The 14,817-nt window shown below is 36.5% G+C and overlaps 1 protein-coding gene across 7 annotated transcripts in view; it reads left to right on the top strand.

The window, feature by feature from the left end:
• Positions 1 to 11,533, top strand: part of LOC127443129 (cAMP-responsive element modulator-like) — a 16,356-nt gene extending 4,823 nt beyond the window's left edge. For 6 of the 7 annotated variants that reach the window (XM_051701660.1, XM_051701657.1, XM_051701659.1 and 3 more), the window contains 5 exons: positions 455 to 537; positions 1,440 to 1,588; positions 2,374 to 2,562; positions 7,999 to 8,155; positions 9,610 to 11,533. In XM_051701660.1, the coding sequence (XP_051557620.1) occupies positions 455 to 537; positions 1,440 to 1,588; positions 2,374 to 2,562; positions 7,999 to 8,155; positions 9,610 to 9,754 (723 nt within the window). In that variant the 3' untranslated portion in view covers positions 9,755 to 11,533. Of the gene's footprint in view, positions 1 to 454; positions 538 to 1,439; positions 1,589 to 2,373; positions 2,563 to 4,534; positions 4,787 to 7,998; positions 8,156 to 9,609 lie in introns of those variants that run through there. The other variant, XM_051701664.1, reaches the window with a different exon arrangement.
• The last annotated feature ends 3,284 nt before the right edge of the window (positions 11,534 to 14,817 follow it).

The following is a 14,817-nucleotide window of genomic DNA, read 5'->3' as shown; positions in this document are numbered from 1 at the left end:
AATCCAGTTATTCATTCACATGTTCCTTGACCTGGAGATTAACCAATCACATCATGGACAGTTAGAGCAGCAACCAATCACAGGGCATGTTTACTCATCCTGGGATTAATGGGATGAAGAAGAAGATGCAGACTGACATAGTAACATGCAGAGTGAGAATAGCAGTATGTAGCAGTAATGAGATTTGAGTTGTGTGAGAGTCAGTTATGCATCTGATCTTCTTGCATGCATACTCACACACACACACACACACACACACACACACACACACACACACACACAACTTACGTCAGACAAATCAAATCTACTCAGGAGAAGATATAAGACTCATGACCACTTGACACATTGATATATAATGTAATGTAAAATTCATTAAATGTTTCTTTTGTTTACAGTACTTTTTTTAAAAGGCTTGAATGCCATTATTTATTTGGATATGTGTGGATGTTTTCAGGTAGCTGCTACTGGTGGCTCGGGTACAACACCATCAGATCCTCAGAAGAGGAGGGAGATTCTGTCCAGACGACCTTCTTATAGGTCAGCTCAATGTTGAGTAACCAATCAAAAATATCTGTTACCTCTTAAAGTGATAGTATACCCAAAAATGAAAATTTCCTCATCATTTACTCACCCTCATGCCAACCCAGATGTGTATGACTTTCTTTCTTCTGCTGAACACAAATTAAGGTTTTTAGAAGAATATCTCAGCTCTGTTGGTCTGTTAGATGCAAGTTAATGTGGCTAGAACTTTTAAGCTCCAAAAAGGACATAAAAGTAGCATAAAAGTAATCCATAAGACCAGTGGTTTAATCCAAGTCTTCTGAAGTGATATGAAAGGTGTGGGTGAGAAAAAGATCACTATTTAAGTCTTTATTACTATAAATTCTCCTCCTTGCCCAGTAGGTGGCGATATGCAGGAAGAATGCAAGTCACCAAAAACAAAAAAAGAATGTGAAAGTGGAATTTATAGTAAAAAAAGGACTTCAGTATTGATCTGTTTCCCACCCACATCTATCATATCGCTTCTGAAGATATGGATTTAACCACTGGAATCGTATGGATTACTTTTATGGTGCCTTTATGTACTTTTTAAACCTTCAAAGTTTTGATCACCATTCACTTGCATTGTTTGGATCTACAGAGCTGAGATATCCTTCCAAAAAATTTTAATTTGTGTTCTGCAGAAGAAAGAAAGAAAGACATACACATATGGAATAGCATGAAGATGAGTAAATAATGAGAGAATTTTTTTAATTTTTGGTGAACTGTCCCTTTAAGCTTAAGTGTAAAATTGCATTTTTGTAAACCTCTGTCCTGATGACCAAGTCAAACATTGACGATATTTACTTATAGGCTTAGTATTTACTGTAAGACTTTTGCTAGCTTTGCTTGTTTAAAAAAAAAATAATTTTTACATTTTTTTATTTGTGTATGTTAAGGAAAATTCTTAACGAGTTGTCATCAGATGTACCTGCTGTGCCAAAGATTGAGGAAGAGGACAAAGTGGAGGAGGAAGCCCCAACCACCTCCAGTGTTGCTATGGTGACAGCACCATCTTCAATTTACCAGACAAGTGCAGGGCAATACAGTATGTCTCAATTTATTACTCATTAACTATTCTCTCTTCATTCAGCAGGCAGAATTATAATGTCTTAGTCTCTCCTTGCTGAGGCAAGAAAAGACTCTAAAATTCCCAGATTCAGTTTATTGCGCAACGAAAATCCAAATATAACATAAAAAATAACGTTTTGGTGAATAAAAAACTATTTGACCTCTAGTAATTTCTCTCAAAATGACGGTATTGTTGAACATCATTGTTGAATTTATTTTTTAATCCTGGTGGTTTAGCAGCACTAACATTAACATATTCAAGATAAACAGTCCAGTCGGGGCCTGGGTAGCTCAGTGAGTATTGACGCTGACTACCAACCCTGGAGTCACGAGTTTGAATCCAGGGTGTGCTGAGTGGACTCCAGCCAGGTCTCCTAAGCAACCAAATTGGCCCGGTTGCTAGGGAAGGTAGAGTCACATGGGGTAACCACCTTGTGGTTGAAATTAAGTGGTCCTTGCTCTCAATGGGGGACGTGGTAAGTTGTGTGTGGATTGTGGAGAGTAGCATGAGCCTCCACATGCTGTGAGTCTCCGCGGTGTCATGCACAACAAGCCATGTGATAAGATGCGTGGATTGACTGTTTCAGAGGTGGAGGCAACTGAGACTTGTCCTCCGCCACCCGGATTGAGGTGAGTAACCACGCCACCACAAGGACCTACTAAGTAGTGGGAATTGGGCATTCCAAATTGGGAGAAAAGGGGATAAAAAAAAAAGACAAACAGTCCGACTCCTAAACTCTTTATTTTTTTGTATCTGCACAGTTGCAATCACTCATGGTGGAGCGATACAGCTGGCAGGGCCTGGAGGAGAGGCCTTGCAGGGGGTTCAGGCTCTGACTCTTCCAAGCCCTGCCAGACCGCAGCCTGGGGCAACTATTCTGCAGTATGGGTCCCAGCCCAGAGACCCTGGACAACAGCTACTGCTGTCTGCTGGACAGGTGCTCGTTCAGGGTAAGACGCCAGAACACTGTCTGTATCTCATAATCACACACACCAACACATGCACACAAGAGTGGGGTTTAAAAGTCTGAGACTGCATTGATAATCTGGGATTCAAATTCTAATTTAAACCTGGAAATAAACAGAATGGTTTAAGATTTTGAAAAATGTAAAACTAAAGAAGCATTATGATATAAAATAAAGAAGTGTTTATTTCTAGGTCGCTTATTAAAATAAAAACCTTTTTGCACAAAAGGTCAGATTTCCTTGCTTCCTTTTAATCACACAAGATGCTCTTTGGAGCATTCTCAAATCATGCTAGCATAACATGGATCATCAGATTTTGTACAAACTTGTAAAGTCCATGCTCGCTCCAGTGCATGCTGTCATTATGGAAAAAGGGGGACATAAATAAATACAATTATTAATAATTTCTGAAATTCATGTCATTTTTTCATTTCAAATTTTCACTCAAATATGCTCATCTTTTAATTTGTAATGAAAACATTATTTAGAAAAATTCTAAATAGAAGCATTTTCACTAGTGGTCTCATACTTTTGGACCCCATTGTACACTGCTGGGGCAAAACTATACAAAAAATGCCATACAAAACTATACAAAACATGCCATACAGCTAATAGAAAATCAATTTTCCTGTACACTTGTAATAAGATGATTTAATCTCAACTATATCATTCCTCTTCTATTGTTTCTAAAATCAGTAATACAAAAATAGATAAAGGTTTTTTTTTTTCATGTGTTATACAAGTTGTAATTTCCTTTGTTACAGCAAACATAAAAACGCTAAAGAAATTAACAATGTGTCTGCATGAACTGCTGTATGTTTGCTTATACAAGGCCCTGATCATGGAGGCAAACTAAACCCAGGTTGCATTGTGGGAAACTTGTTGGACTTGTTTTTTTGTTTTTTGTTACTAAAGTGTCAATCTTAGCAGCAAATGTTTGTAAGAACAGAGCAAAAACTGGTTAAATCTGTTGTGATGACGTTGACAGACTTGACAAACTAAGGTTGGAAATGTTCTCTATTTGCACAAATAATGGTTACAAATATGGATATATATACAACTGTGAACTTTAAAGTACACATTTCATACTAAAGCTATTGTTTCTAGAAAAGTCTAATCTTTAAGTTGTCTGTGAATGTGTATGTGTGTGTTTGGCTGGACTCAGTAATTATAAAACTACAAATGAAGAGTTTTTTTATATGCACCATGTTTAAAGATGTATTTAGTAAAATTGTAAAATGAGGACTGTGGAATAAACATCCCAGATCAGAAGTTCTTATAATTGAAAATAGATTGAAATGCTTCATATTATTTGACACCTGTTACCACAGACATAATACATGTTTGAGTTCTATTTGAACTTATCATCCACATATCCATGTAATCAGTGTGATAAGATGACTAGTGTATGTTTGTGGTTGCACATGGCAATTCAAGATGCCTGTGAAGTGCTATGAGATTAAATAAGCACAGTATCCTTTTGTTTGTCCTGAAATACTTCTGTGTCATCATGATTTAAAAATACATCAAACTCAACAACTTCTACCCCCCCCCCCTCCCCCCCTTTTCTCCTCTTCTGGAATAAACTTAAAAGTTGAAGTCACAATTTTTAAATCAAAGGGATAGCTTGCCCAATAATAACAATTTTGTCATAATTTACTCACCCATGTATGACTTTCTTCTGTAAAACACAAAAGGAGATGTTAGGCAGAATGTTGGCATCATTCACCATTCATGGAGAAAAAAAGTGCAGTGAAAATGAATGGTGACTGAGGCCAACAGTCTGCCTAACATCTTTTGTTCTCCTTCATTTTTTATTACAAGCTTGTGTATTCTTTCACTAACACACATACACATGGGTGTGGGGAGGGCATTCTCCAAAGACAGCGTGTTATTTCCCTGTGAGTCTGCAGTGATGTCATAGTGATGTCAATGCCCTTAATAGTAATCTGGCTGAGAGAGAAGAGAGAGAGTGAGGGAGGGACGCTTTCAGGCAAAAGTGTCACAACACAAACTAAGAGTCAGAAAGAGTGTGTGAGAGAGAGAAACTGCACTGAGGACTGAGGGAGAAGCAGTCAGTGAACTATTTGGAAGGAAAAGAGAGAGCTTTCAGGATAAAGAGGAAATACAGAAGATAGGGCTTAAAAAAAATCACAACTGGAGTACTACAGCATAGAGATGGCAGTGACTGGGGAAGAGACGGAGTCAGGTGAGGGAGAGTGTGTGTTTGTGTGTGTGTATTTTATGCAGGAAAGTTAGTGTGGCACTGATGTTAGATTAATGTACTTGTTTCTGTCCATGGTCATATTTGATTCATAAATAAAGCAAAAAATGTTGTTTAAATTTGTTAAAAAAAATAAATAAAACATTTTCTGGGTAGGGTTAGGGAGGGATAGGGTAGTCTTTTATGGGTAGGGTTAGGGTACATGTGTGTGTGTTTGTGTGTGTGTATATATATATTTATATATATAATGTATGTATTTACAGTACTGTGTAAAAGTTTTAGGCACTTGTGAAAAATGTTGCATAGTGAGGATGTCTTCAAAAATAATGAAATAAATTGTTTTCATGTATCACTTAATGTCAAACAAAGTCCAGTAAACATAAAAAAGCTAAATCAATATTTGGTGTGACCACCTTTGCCTTTAAAACAGCACCAATTCTCCTAGGTACACCTGGACACAGTTTTTCTTGGTTGTTGGCAGATAGGATGTTCCAAGCCTCTTGGAGAATTTGCCACAGTTCTTCTATCTATTTAGGCTGTCTCAATTGCTTCTGTCTCTTTATGTAATCTTAGACTGACACGATGTTCAGTGGGGGGGCTTTGTGGGGACCATGACATGTTCTTCTATTCTAATCTTTTCTATTTGCAAAAGTAATGTTTGGGAGTCTAACATTTATATTTCCTACTGACACACTAAAGCTGAAGATATAAATAACCATCTTAAGACCAATGCTTTTGTGAAACATCTTATGTGCCTAAGACTTTTGCACAGTACTGTATATATATATAATGTATTTTGTCATTTAAGTGAGTTGCATTTAAAGATGAAAAAGGTATTTATTGATTTTTAATTGAATATAATATTAAAAAATAGTAAAAATAGAATATAGTGAATATTACATTTGATTAGGACAAAAAGGAAGAGAGATGTTAGAATTGACATCATGTACATAACTTATTGCACACTTTGAGACTGTGCATGTACAGAGAGAAAAAAAATAATGATACATACTTTTTGCCACTTTTTGGTCTGTCCTTTTATATGGTTAAAACTTTTCCCTCAGTCACAAACACACACACTTTTCATTGAAACATTGCTTCTGTTTACGAAATTAGGCTGCAAATTCTGCATGCCTTTTCACACACATGAATTAGTTAAAGGGACAAAAGCAGAGAGAGAATGAGAGGGGAGGGAGGGGTTTTCTGTTGACGTCAGTCTGTTTCCTGGAAGCGGGCCGAAGCTGACAGAGAGAGAGGGAATCGGGTGGGGGTTTGGGCAACGACGCACGCAGTGACGTCAGCATTTTGTCACATAGTCTGATAACAGACAAACACAAACATCCAGTTTGTTTAAAGGTCATATATTTCTGATTTACTGCTGTTTGGGAACAGTGTCTTGTAGCTGTAATAAAACTGTACTGTAACAGTGACCTTGTGTTATACTTAATTTTATTTCATATGAAGTATTTTTTAAATATTGCTAACAATATTTTAATCTCTTTATAACAAAATTGGTTGTGTTTAGGTCTCTGTGTGTGCGATCTTTTATGTAACTGCTCATTGTTTTGGATTCATCACATAAACTAATTAGTCCAGTTGGACCTGCACTTTTAAGCCTGGTTACAAGTAGAGGTCACAGCTGATTGGTTCACTCTAGTGTTCCATTCCTCTTTATTGGTCAGATTAAATGTAATTTCTGTTCCAGTTGCGGCACCAAACAGAATTACAAAAATTATGATTGTTCCCAAATATACAGAAGCCTTCTGAGGCCATAAAATAAGTTGTGTCTTGAAGGGATAGTTCACCCAAATACAAAAATTCTCTCATCGTTAACTCACCCTCATGTCATCCAAGATGTGTATAACTTTCTTTCTTCTGCTGAACACAAACAAAGATCTTTAGAAGAATATCTAATGCAAGTGAATGGTGGCCAGAACTTTGAAGGTCCAAAAAGCACATAAAGACAGCTTAAAACTAATCCATATGACTCCAGTGGTAAAATCCATATCTTCAGAAGCGATAGGTGTGGGTGAGAAACCGCGAAAGTTTTTTACTATAAATCTCCTCCCTGCCCAGTAGGTGGCGATTTACAAGAAGAAGGTGAATTGCCAAAAAGAAAAGACAATGTGGAAATGAAAGTGGAGATGTATAGTAAAAAAGGACTTAAATATGAACCTGTTTCTCACCCACACTTATCATTTTGCTTCTGAAGATATGGATTTAACCACTGGTGTCGTATGGATTACTTTTATGCTGCCTTTATATGCTTTTTGGACCTTAAGAGTTCTGGTCACCATTCACTTGCATTGTATGGACCAACAAAGAGGAGATACTCTGCTAAAAACCTTTGTTTGTGTTCAGCAGAAGAAAGATAGTCATACACATCTGGGATGGCATGAGGGTGAATAAATTATGAGAGAATTTTCATTTTTGGGTGAACTATCCTTTTAACTTGAGCTTGTTCAACATAGTCTCATGACAATTTATGACAATTTGTACGAGATGGTGAAATTGTAAGATATCATGCGACTTAACTTAAAAGTACAACTTATTCCCATAGGGACCAATCAACAAACAGAATTTCTAATAAAATGCATCAGATTTTATTTATCCTCCTATCCAACACTTTTTTAGAAAAGGAAACTTCATTTATTCCATATTTTTTTATGTGATACAAATTACTGATGCATATCAATAACCTGTAATACGCTTCCTTCGTATCATACCAAAACCTGAAGTTGACTTATTATTTGATGTTATTGATGTTATTTATCTTTTATAAATCACGGTTAGGTTTAGGTTTTTTTTTTTTTACTTTATGGTTAGGTTTGAGTTAAGGGGTTAAAATTTGGTAAAACTGTAATAAAAATATTCATTGGTTGTTTATTTTTACCCAACTTGTAAAATACGATTTTGCCATCTCGTGCTAATATTACGGATTGTCATGAGACTAGTTTTGTTTATTGCCAATTTACATGTCCATATTAAGCATTGTGTTCAAATGAACCAGTAAAACTTTTTTTTTTTTTTTAATGTATGCCTCACACTCCTAAAATCTTTTCCTCCGTGACTGTTCATTTGTGAGTTTTAGACACATGGTTACAGATCAAACCAAAATAAAATAAAATATTTAATGTTCCCTAATTATGAATTATCTGTCGAATAACATTTACATTTTTGTGTATTTGTGCATGTAGCTGCCACAGGAGACATGCCAGCATATCAGATCCGCTCCCCGTCGTCAGGGCTACCGCCAGGCGTAGTTATGGCAGCGTCACCGGGTGCAATGCACAGCCCGCAGCAGAATGCAGAGGAGGTCACACGCAAGAGGGAAGTCCGCCTGATGAAGAACAGGTACCTGACACACACCTGATATTGCCCTTGTGTGGAGTAAAATTTGCTCGCAAGCTATAGTGATGTCTGATTTGTGTGCAGATTGTTCTTGAGTCTTTTTTATTAAAAATTTTCAATGAATCAGTTCACAAATCAGTCTGAATGATTAATTAAATACAAAAAATTAAACAAATAATAAGATTTAAATAAATAATTTAACAAATCGTAGTTTGAATGATTTAATCCTTATGTTGTGCTCCAGTCTTTTTGACCCAGACAACCTTTTTTTTAAGACTTTATTATTTTACTTAATCCATTTGGAATAAAATGACTTGACATACACCTGTACACCTTTGTTACACCTGCTGTGTTCCCGGTCAAAAATGACCGGCCATTGGAAATGAATGGATAAGACTACAAAATAGAGAAATATTTAGTGTTCAGGAGCATCCCAAATCCTTTACATGAGCACATATGTGGATGTGTGTCTGCACACACAAAGTCCTCGGACATGTGTGCACACACACACACACAACATGTGTTGAGTGCCCTTTTGTGCATCGTCTTTCCATGTACACTCATTAAGGAATATTTCAAGATCTTCTTATCATATTATGTTGTGTTTGGGCTTGTTTGAATCGGAATAGTCTGTTGTAAGTTACGATATGTCATGTCTATATTATATGTGTGTTTTAGGAAGTAATAAGGAAAAATGTGACAAAAAGACACTCCTGTTTATTATATTTATGTGTGTCTGTGGGAATTTCATACAATAATACTCACTGCAGTTTGGCCTCTGAGTGAAGCAAATTTTCTCATTGCATTTTACTAATTGAGACCTTTCCAATGATATATAACACATGGCTATCTCATGTTTTGTATGTTTTTACCAACTCTGAATATTATTGTTGTGATAACAAATTTTCATATTATGAGAAGAGTTTTAATTTGTCAGAAAATTAAAAAGCAGTATTTACGAATTGGTAGGGTCAGCTGTATGCATTGTAAAGTCCAGATTCTAAGCTTTAAAATGACACCTATTTTGATTAGATAAAGCTAGTGGTTATTAATTTAATACATGATAATTTTTTATAGTATTTTTTTTTCTGCAGGGAGTGCCCCCCACATAAGCACAGTTCAATTAATCCTTCTATCAATAAATTTTAAACATGTTCAAAAAGGAAGTACAAAACCTGTCATAATTCCTAGAAAAGAAGTTGACAAAAAGATCTAATGCAATATCTTGGGATAATATATGCAATATGAGAGATTTATTAACAATCTTAGTGGGCCGGTCATTTTTGACCGGGAACACAAACGGTGTTAGGATTAATGAACACAAGGGTAAAAAAAATGACAGGAAAGGTCATGATAATTAATTGGTTAAAAAGTTTGGGAATCTTAATGCAAGTGTGTGCTTAGACCTATTTACTAATGGGTATGTTTGTGTTTGTCCTTTTATTTATATGTTGTAGAGAGGCGGCGCGTGAGTGTCGCAGAAAGAAGAAAGAATATGTGAAGTGTTTGGAGAATCGTGTTGCTGTGCTGGAAAACCAGAACAAGACTCTCATAGAGGAACTCAAAGCTCTCAAAGACATCTACTGCCACAAGCCAGAATAACACACTCACAAACACTGCTGACTCTGACTGATTTACAGACTACTTTTGTCTTCTTCTTTGCCTGGATTTTATGTTTTTTGTTAATTTGTTTGGCCAAATATTGCTGTAAGTAGTTGCTACCGTTGCTTTGAGGATGCTGAGGTCTACTGCTGCCTGCTTCTTAGGCCTGTTTCACACAGCATGCAAAAGTAGCATGTATTTATTTTGGGGTATTTATTTCAGCACTGTAAACCTATTTATCAACACAATCTTTTACAATATTGACTTGTATGAAGCAACAGAAAATACTGCTCACCCATTATTTGAAATAAGACATCTGTTGGGCTTGATGCAAGTTCCACACGCCTACTCCTGATAATCATTTTTTAATTTATGGTAGTTATTAAAAGTAATTCTCAATTTAGTAACCCAAAAATCACTTAATTTTCTGTTTAGAGCCGAAGCTATCTTACGCAGCATGTCAGTGACTTGGCAGTGTGGCACTGTGGATATTGTTTGCTTTTGTATGACGAATTACTTACGTTCCTCATGTAATTCACTTCGGATAAAAGTGTCTGCTAAATGAGTAAATGTAAATGTGTGAAAGCACAACACAATCGCTGCTAATTCGCTGATGTGAAACAGGCCTTATCCTGTCTCTTTCTGTCACATACACACATTCATGTAAAGATGGATAAAGGAGTATATTATTGCTGTTTTCTGTGTTTCAAAGAAACTGGAACTCCTCATTGAAATGTGTGGATAAATGAATTGGTGTTTTTCATTTTTTAAATGGTTGAAATGAAAGAAAAGTTTATTAATAAGTGTTATTTTTCAAGTTGTCTCCACATAGCATTTTTTTTTCTATGGATGTTTTGTCAATTTGTTTGAGTGTGCAATGGATAAATTGAACTTGTGTTTTAAGATGTTAATTAGCAGTCATAATGGATGAATGTAACAATAATTGAATACTGACCTGAACTTTACCAGGATGAAACAAAAAAAGAAAAGTGTGGCTCTGAGCAGTACGGCAGATTACATAATGCTGACATTATGCTTATGACTGCTCATAACACCCTTAATTATATATATATCTCACCGTATAAAACACCAGCACATCTTTGTCAATAACCTAGAATTTCCACACACAAAAACTGTGTAACACTGTTATGAAGAATAGTTACTTCAGTGAAATTGAGAAATATTGCTTTTGATGTAAGATTGAATATTTTTTCAATTCTCTTTACTACATTTTTCTTTCATTGTTTATCATTATTTTAAAGCAAAGAGGCATTTGTGGGTTATAGAGTGCACATTCTCTGAATCAGACAGGTGGCATTAACTCTGAACTGAGTTTCTCTTATTTCAACTATTGGGATGTTGGTGTGTGTTTGTGTGTGTCTTCTGTTCTTCAAACTATGCTAGTCATGACCTCATCTTCACTTACAGCCAATTGCGTTTCTGTGTTTTTATTAAATATTTTATGCAGTCTGGGCAGAAAACAGAAATTGAATATTGTTTAATATTTAAATAGTAGATGGTTTTAATTAATCTCTCAATTAGACTCTTCAGATTGATGTTAATATAAATACAGATTATATCTCCTTCTCATCTTTAACACTGTACAGAGCTCTGACATTTATATTTAATAAAATATTTTTTATATATGTACATAATCTGCCTACAATTTATGATGAAACCTGCAATATGAGAAGCACTATTGTTTGTTTTTCTTTGTGTCTTTGGGCTGTAGCAATGAATGTTGCAGATGTCTTTTAATTACAAAATTACTCAAACACATGCATGCAGTGTAGACCTCTCTTATTCACACACACACACACACACACACAGTGTTTCAGTCTCTTGTGGCAAGAAACGTCTTGGTTACATACTTAACCTCGGTCCCCTGAGACGAAGGGAACGAGACATTGTGTGCTAACACATATGGGGAGTGTCCTTCCACACAACCCAGTTGAAACCTCTCTATTATAACGCCAGTATTCTAATATTGGCTATGGTGTTTGAGCCCCGCCTTTTTAGGCGCGAAACTGTTCGCTATAAAAGCAGGTACGCAAAACACCATTCCTCAGAATTGTCTGACTGAGGGACAAGGAGTGCATCGCTCGCACCTCAAAAGAACACTGAGTCTTGTAGTGCAGCCAGTGTTCGCAATGTCTCATTCCCTTCATCTCAGGGAATCGAGGTGTAACCGAGACGTTCCCTTACGACTCAGTATACTTGACATTGCGTGCTAATCCATATGGGGAACAGAATCCCATCACGCCGCACTACATGACATAACCTTCCAGAGAGGAAACATAACGCCACAGACCCGTGGGATGGTGACCGACATGAATATGCTGCAAGTGAGTGACCCTCATGTTGGGCCAGGAGGAGAGCACTCAGAATGAATATATGAACTATAGTCATATAGTATGAATTAACCCCTTCACAAACCCAGTCGGGAAGGGAGTTTATTTACAGTATATACACACAAAATATACAATTGCTTTATAAAGATACACAACTCCTGCCAAAGCACTGCAGGGAATCAGGATGCTGAAGTGGCCCATTCACCAGCGAAGCGTCAAGTGGCGAGATAGAGTGATGTTCGCCGGAGCACTGCAGGGGAGCGGAGAGTCTTCTCGTTGCCGTGAAGATCCCGCCTGCTGACTCGTGTAGTCGACAGCGAAACAGTAGAGAGCTTTTTGACAAGAGATGAAATACTGTCTTGAAGGAAGGAAACTCGGAGGAATGGTGTTTGCGCACCTGCTTTTATAGCGGACAGCTTCACGCCTAAAAAGGCGGGGCTCAAACACCATAGCCAATATAAGAATATTGCCATTATTGAAGAGAGGTTTCAACCAGGTCGTGTGGAAGGACACTCCCCGTATGTGTTAGAGCCCAATGTCAAGTGTACTGAGTCGTAAGGGAACTAACAACACACACACTCACACTCAAGTCTACACTTGAATGTAAAAGTATATTTTCAAACATCCTCATTCTGCCAGTGTGACCTTGAAACATTTGTTTTGTCTTAGAATTTTGTGTTCTGCAAGACATTCTCAAAAATACAGCAAATAAATACTTTCAACACTATATTTATTTCTTTGTCTCTTTCTTACATACTCATACTTCTTAATTGACTCTCTCATAACTAGAACCCTCCAATGAAGGTTTTTTGGTGAATGACTGATCACAAATGACCTAATATGCATTTAGATTTGATTGTTTAATGTAATTAAACAATATAATAATAATAAATAATAAAACCTGTTTTTCAGAAAATATGGATTAAAACGACAAGCAGCAGCAGTTAACAGTCTGAAATGTATCATAGTAGCCTAATGAAAACTTTATAGTGTAAGAGGGTTCCTCTGAGCCTTCTCACTTATGCTGGAAAGGCTTTTATAAAAGGTCAAAGCAACTTTACTGTAGTTCTTTAATTAGCATTTTCAGGTAGGATACTATTCCTGTGGTCAGCGAGGTTTATGAATATTCCAGAGAAGGTCAGAGGAATGCTCAAATGAACATATACAACTTGGGAAGACTTCTCAAGAAAGGCATGTGTACTTGTATACTTAATTATAACAGTGATTCAGTTCACCCTACAACAAAATAATAATGTTTAGAACCAGTTTCAAGAGAAAAAGTAAAATACATAATCAATATCAATGCTCGAGTCTAGAATGTGCTGCGTCAAGTTTGGCACAAACAGGCAGCCATGGAAAATTCCATAGTGTGTGAGAGCGCCCTCTACCGGATCATCTACTGCAACTTCGAACTCTCACAAACTGAGAGGGATGGAGAAATTAGTGTTTGTAAGAGACTGCCACCTAGTGGACATTCAGCAATTAGAGTTATGTCCTAATGAAGGGACGTTTTTACCCATACTGGAGGTATGTTCCGGACTATTTTCAAAACAAATTGCAAATCAGTATTTAAACATGTTAAAATACTTTATAACATTACCTGAACAATGAAGAATAAATGGTGGAAATGGATATTGTGGTGCAGAGACTCGATTCCACGGGCAGACTCATTTGATCATGACACTGGTTTGTTGAGCTTTTAAAACAGAAAAGGCTTTAGCTTAATTACAAAAACGCTTGACAGAAAAATATTGTCTTTTTCCACTGATTGCAGCTTCGTTCTTTTGGCAAAAAGTAGTGTTTATTAAAAGTGAAGATTGATAGAAATGTGGTTCTTCCTGGTCATTGTATTAAAGTGGTTTTCATTTTGTGCATGTTAGGGGCCGTTTGTAAACAAGCTGCCTTACGCTTCTGCTACAGCACTGCATTGCTTATGTGTGCAGTATGAATACTAGAGCTTATGCTGAATCAGTGAATGCTGTGAATCTACAGGAGAGTAAGCACACAAGGCTTTGGAATATTTTCTGATATAATTGTGCGATGTTTCTTGTGGGGGAAAAAATGCTTTAGCTAAAAATACATTTGTCGTAAACAATTTCATAACAATTTTAAACTTGGCTTTCTCCAATTTCTGGAGCTTGCACCTAACCCAAGCTGATGGTGGACATCCATTGACCAGTGACAATGACAATGAGAATTTCATAGGGTGTGTGTTGTGCTTTAGGAAATAATATTTGCTGTATTCCCTCTTGACTTCAAACTGTTTCCACGCACTCAAAATGGACCTGATGCATCCCTATGTCAAACGTTCCATCTGAGTGTTCTCTAGTGTGTAGACACATTAGATGTTCAAAGATAACAAAGGTCTCGCCATGAATGCTAGAATATGAATTAAGCAATAACATTTTCATATCAAATATAATAAGAATAGATTACACAGAACAGCTGGATTATAGTCATGACTGGTGATTGTGGTGTTTGTCAGGATCACACTGTTCTCCTTTGTCTCACATTGCTTTATGTCTTAACTGAAAATTATTGCAAATTATGGCACACAATAGTAGCGTCTCTATTCAAATCACACATGAGAGGATGGTCACAGAAGAACAGTATTTAAAGTTTATTTCTTATTGCCCTAACTACCTAATTATCAACTGAGGAAAGAGCCTTCTTTCTTTCACAGCTTTTGTGTTTAAATATGTTTGATTTTTT

Source organism: Myxocyprinus asiaticus, chromosome 6 (genome assembly GCF_019703515.2).
Source record: "Myxocyprinus asiaticus isolate MX2 ecotype Aquarium Trade chromosome 6, UBuf_Myxa_2, whole genome shotgun sequence".
NCBI classification, from domain to species: domain Eukaryota; kingdom Metazoa; phylum Chordata; class Actinopteri; order Cypriniformes; family Catostomidae; genus Myxocyprinus; species Myxocyprinus asiaticus.
Note: the sequence above shows the minus strand (reverse complement) of the source record. Positions and strands in the feature narration are given on the sequence as shown.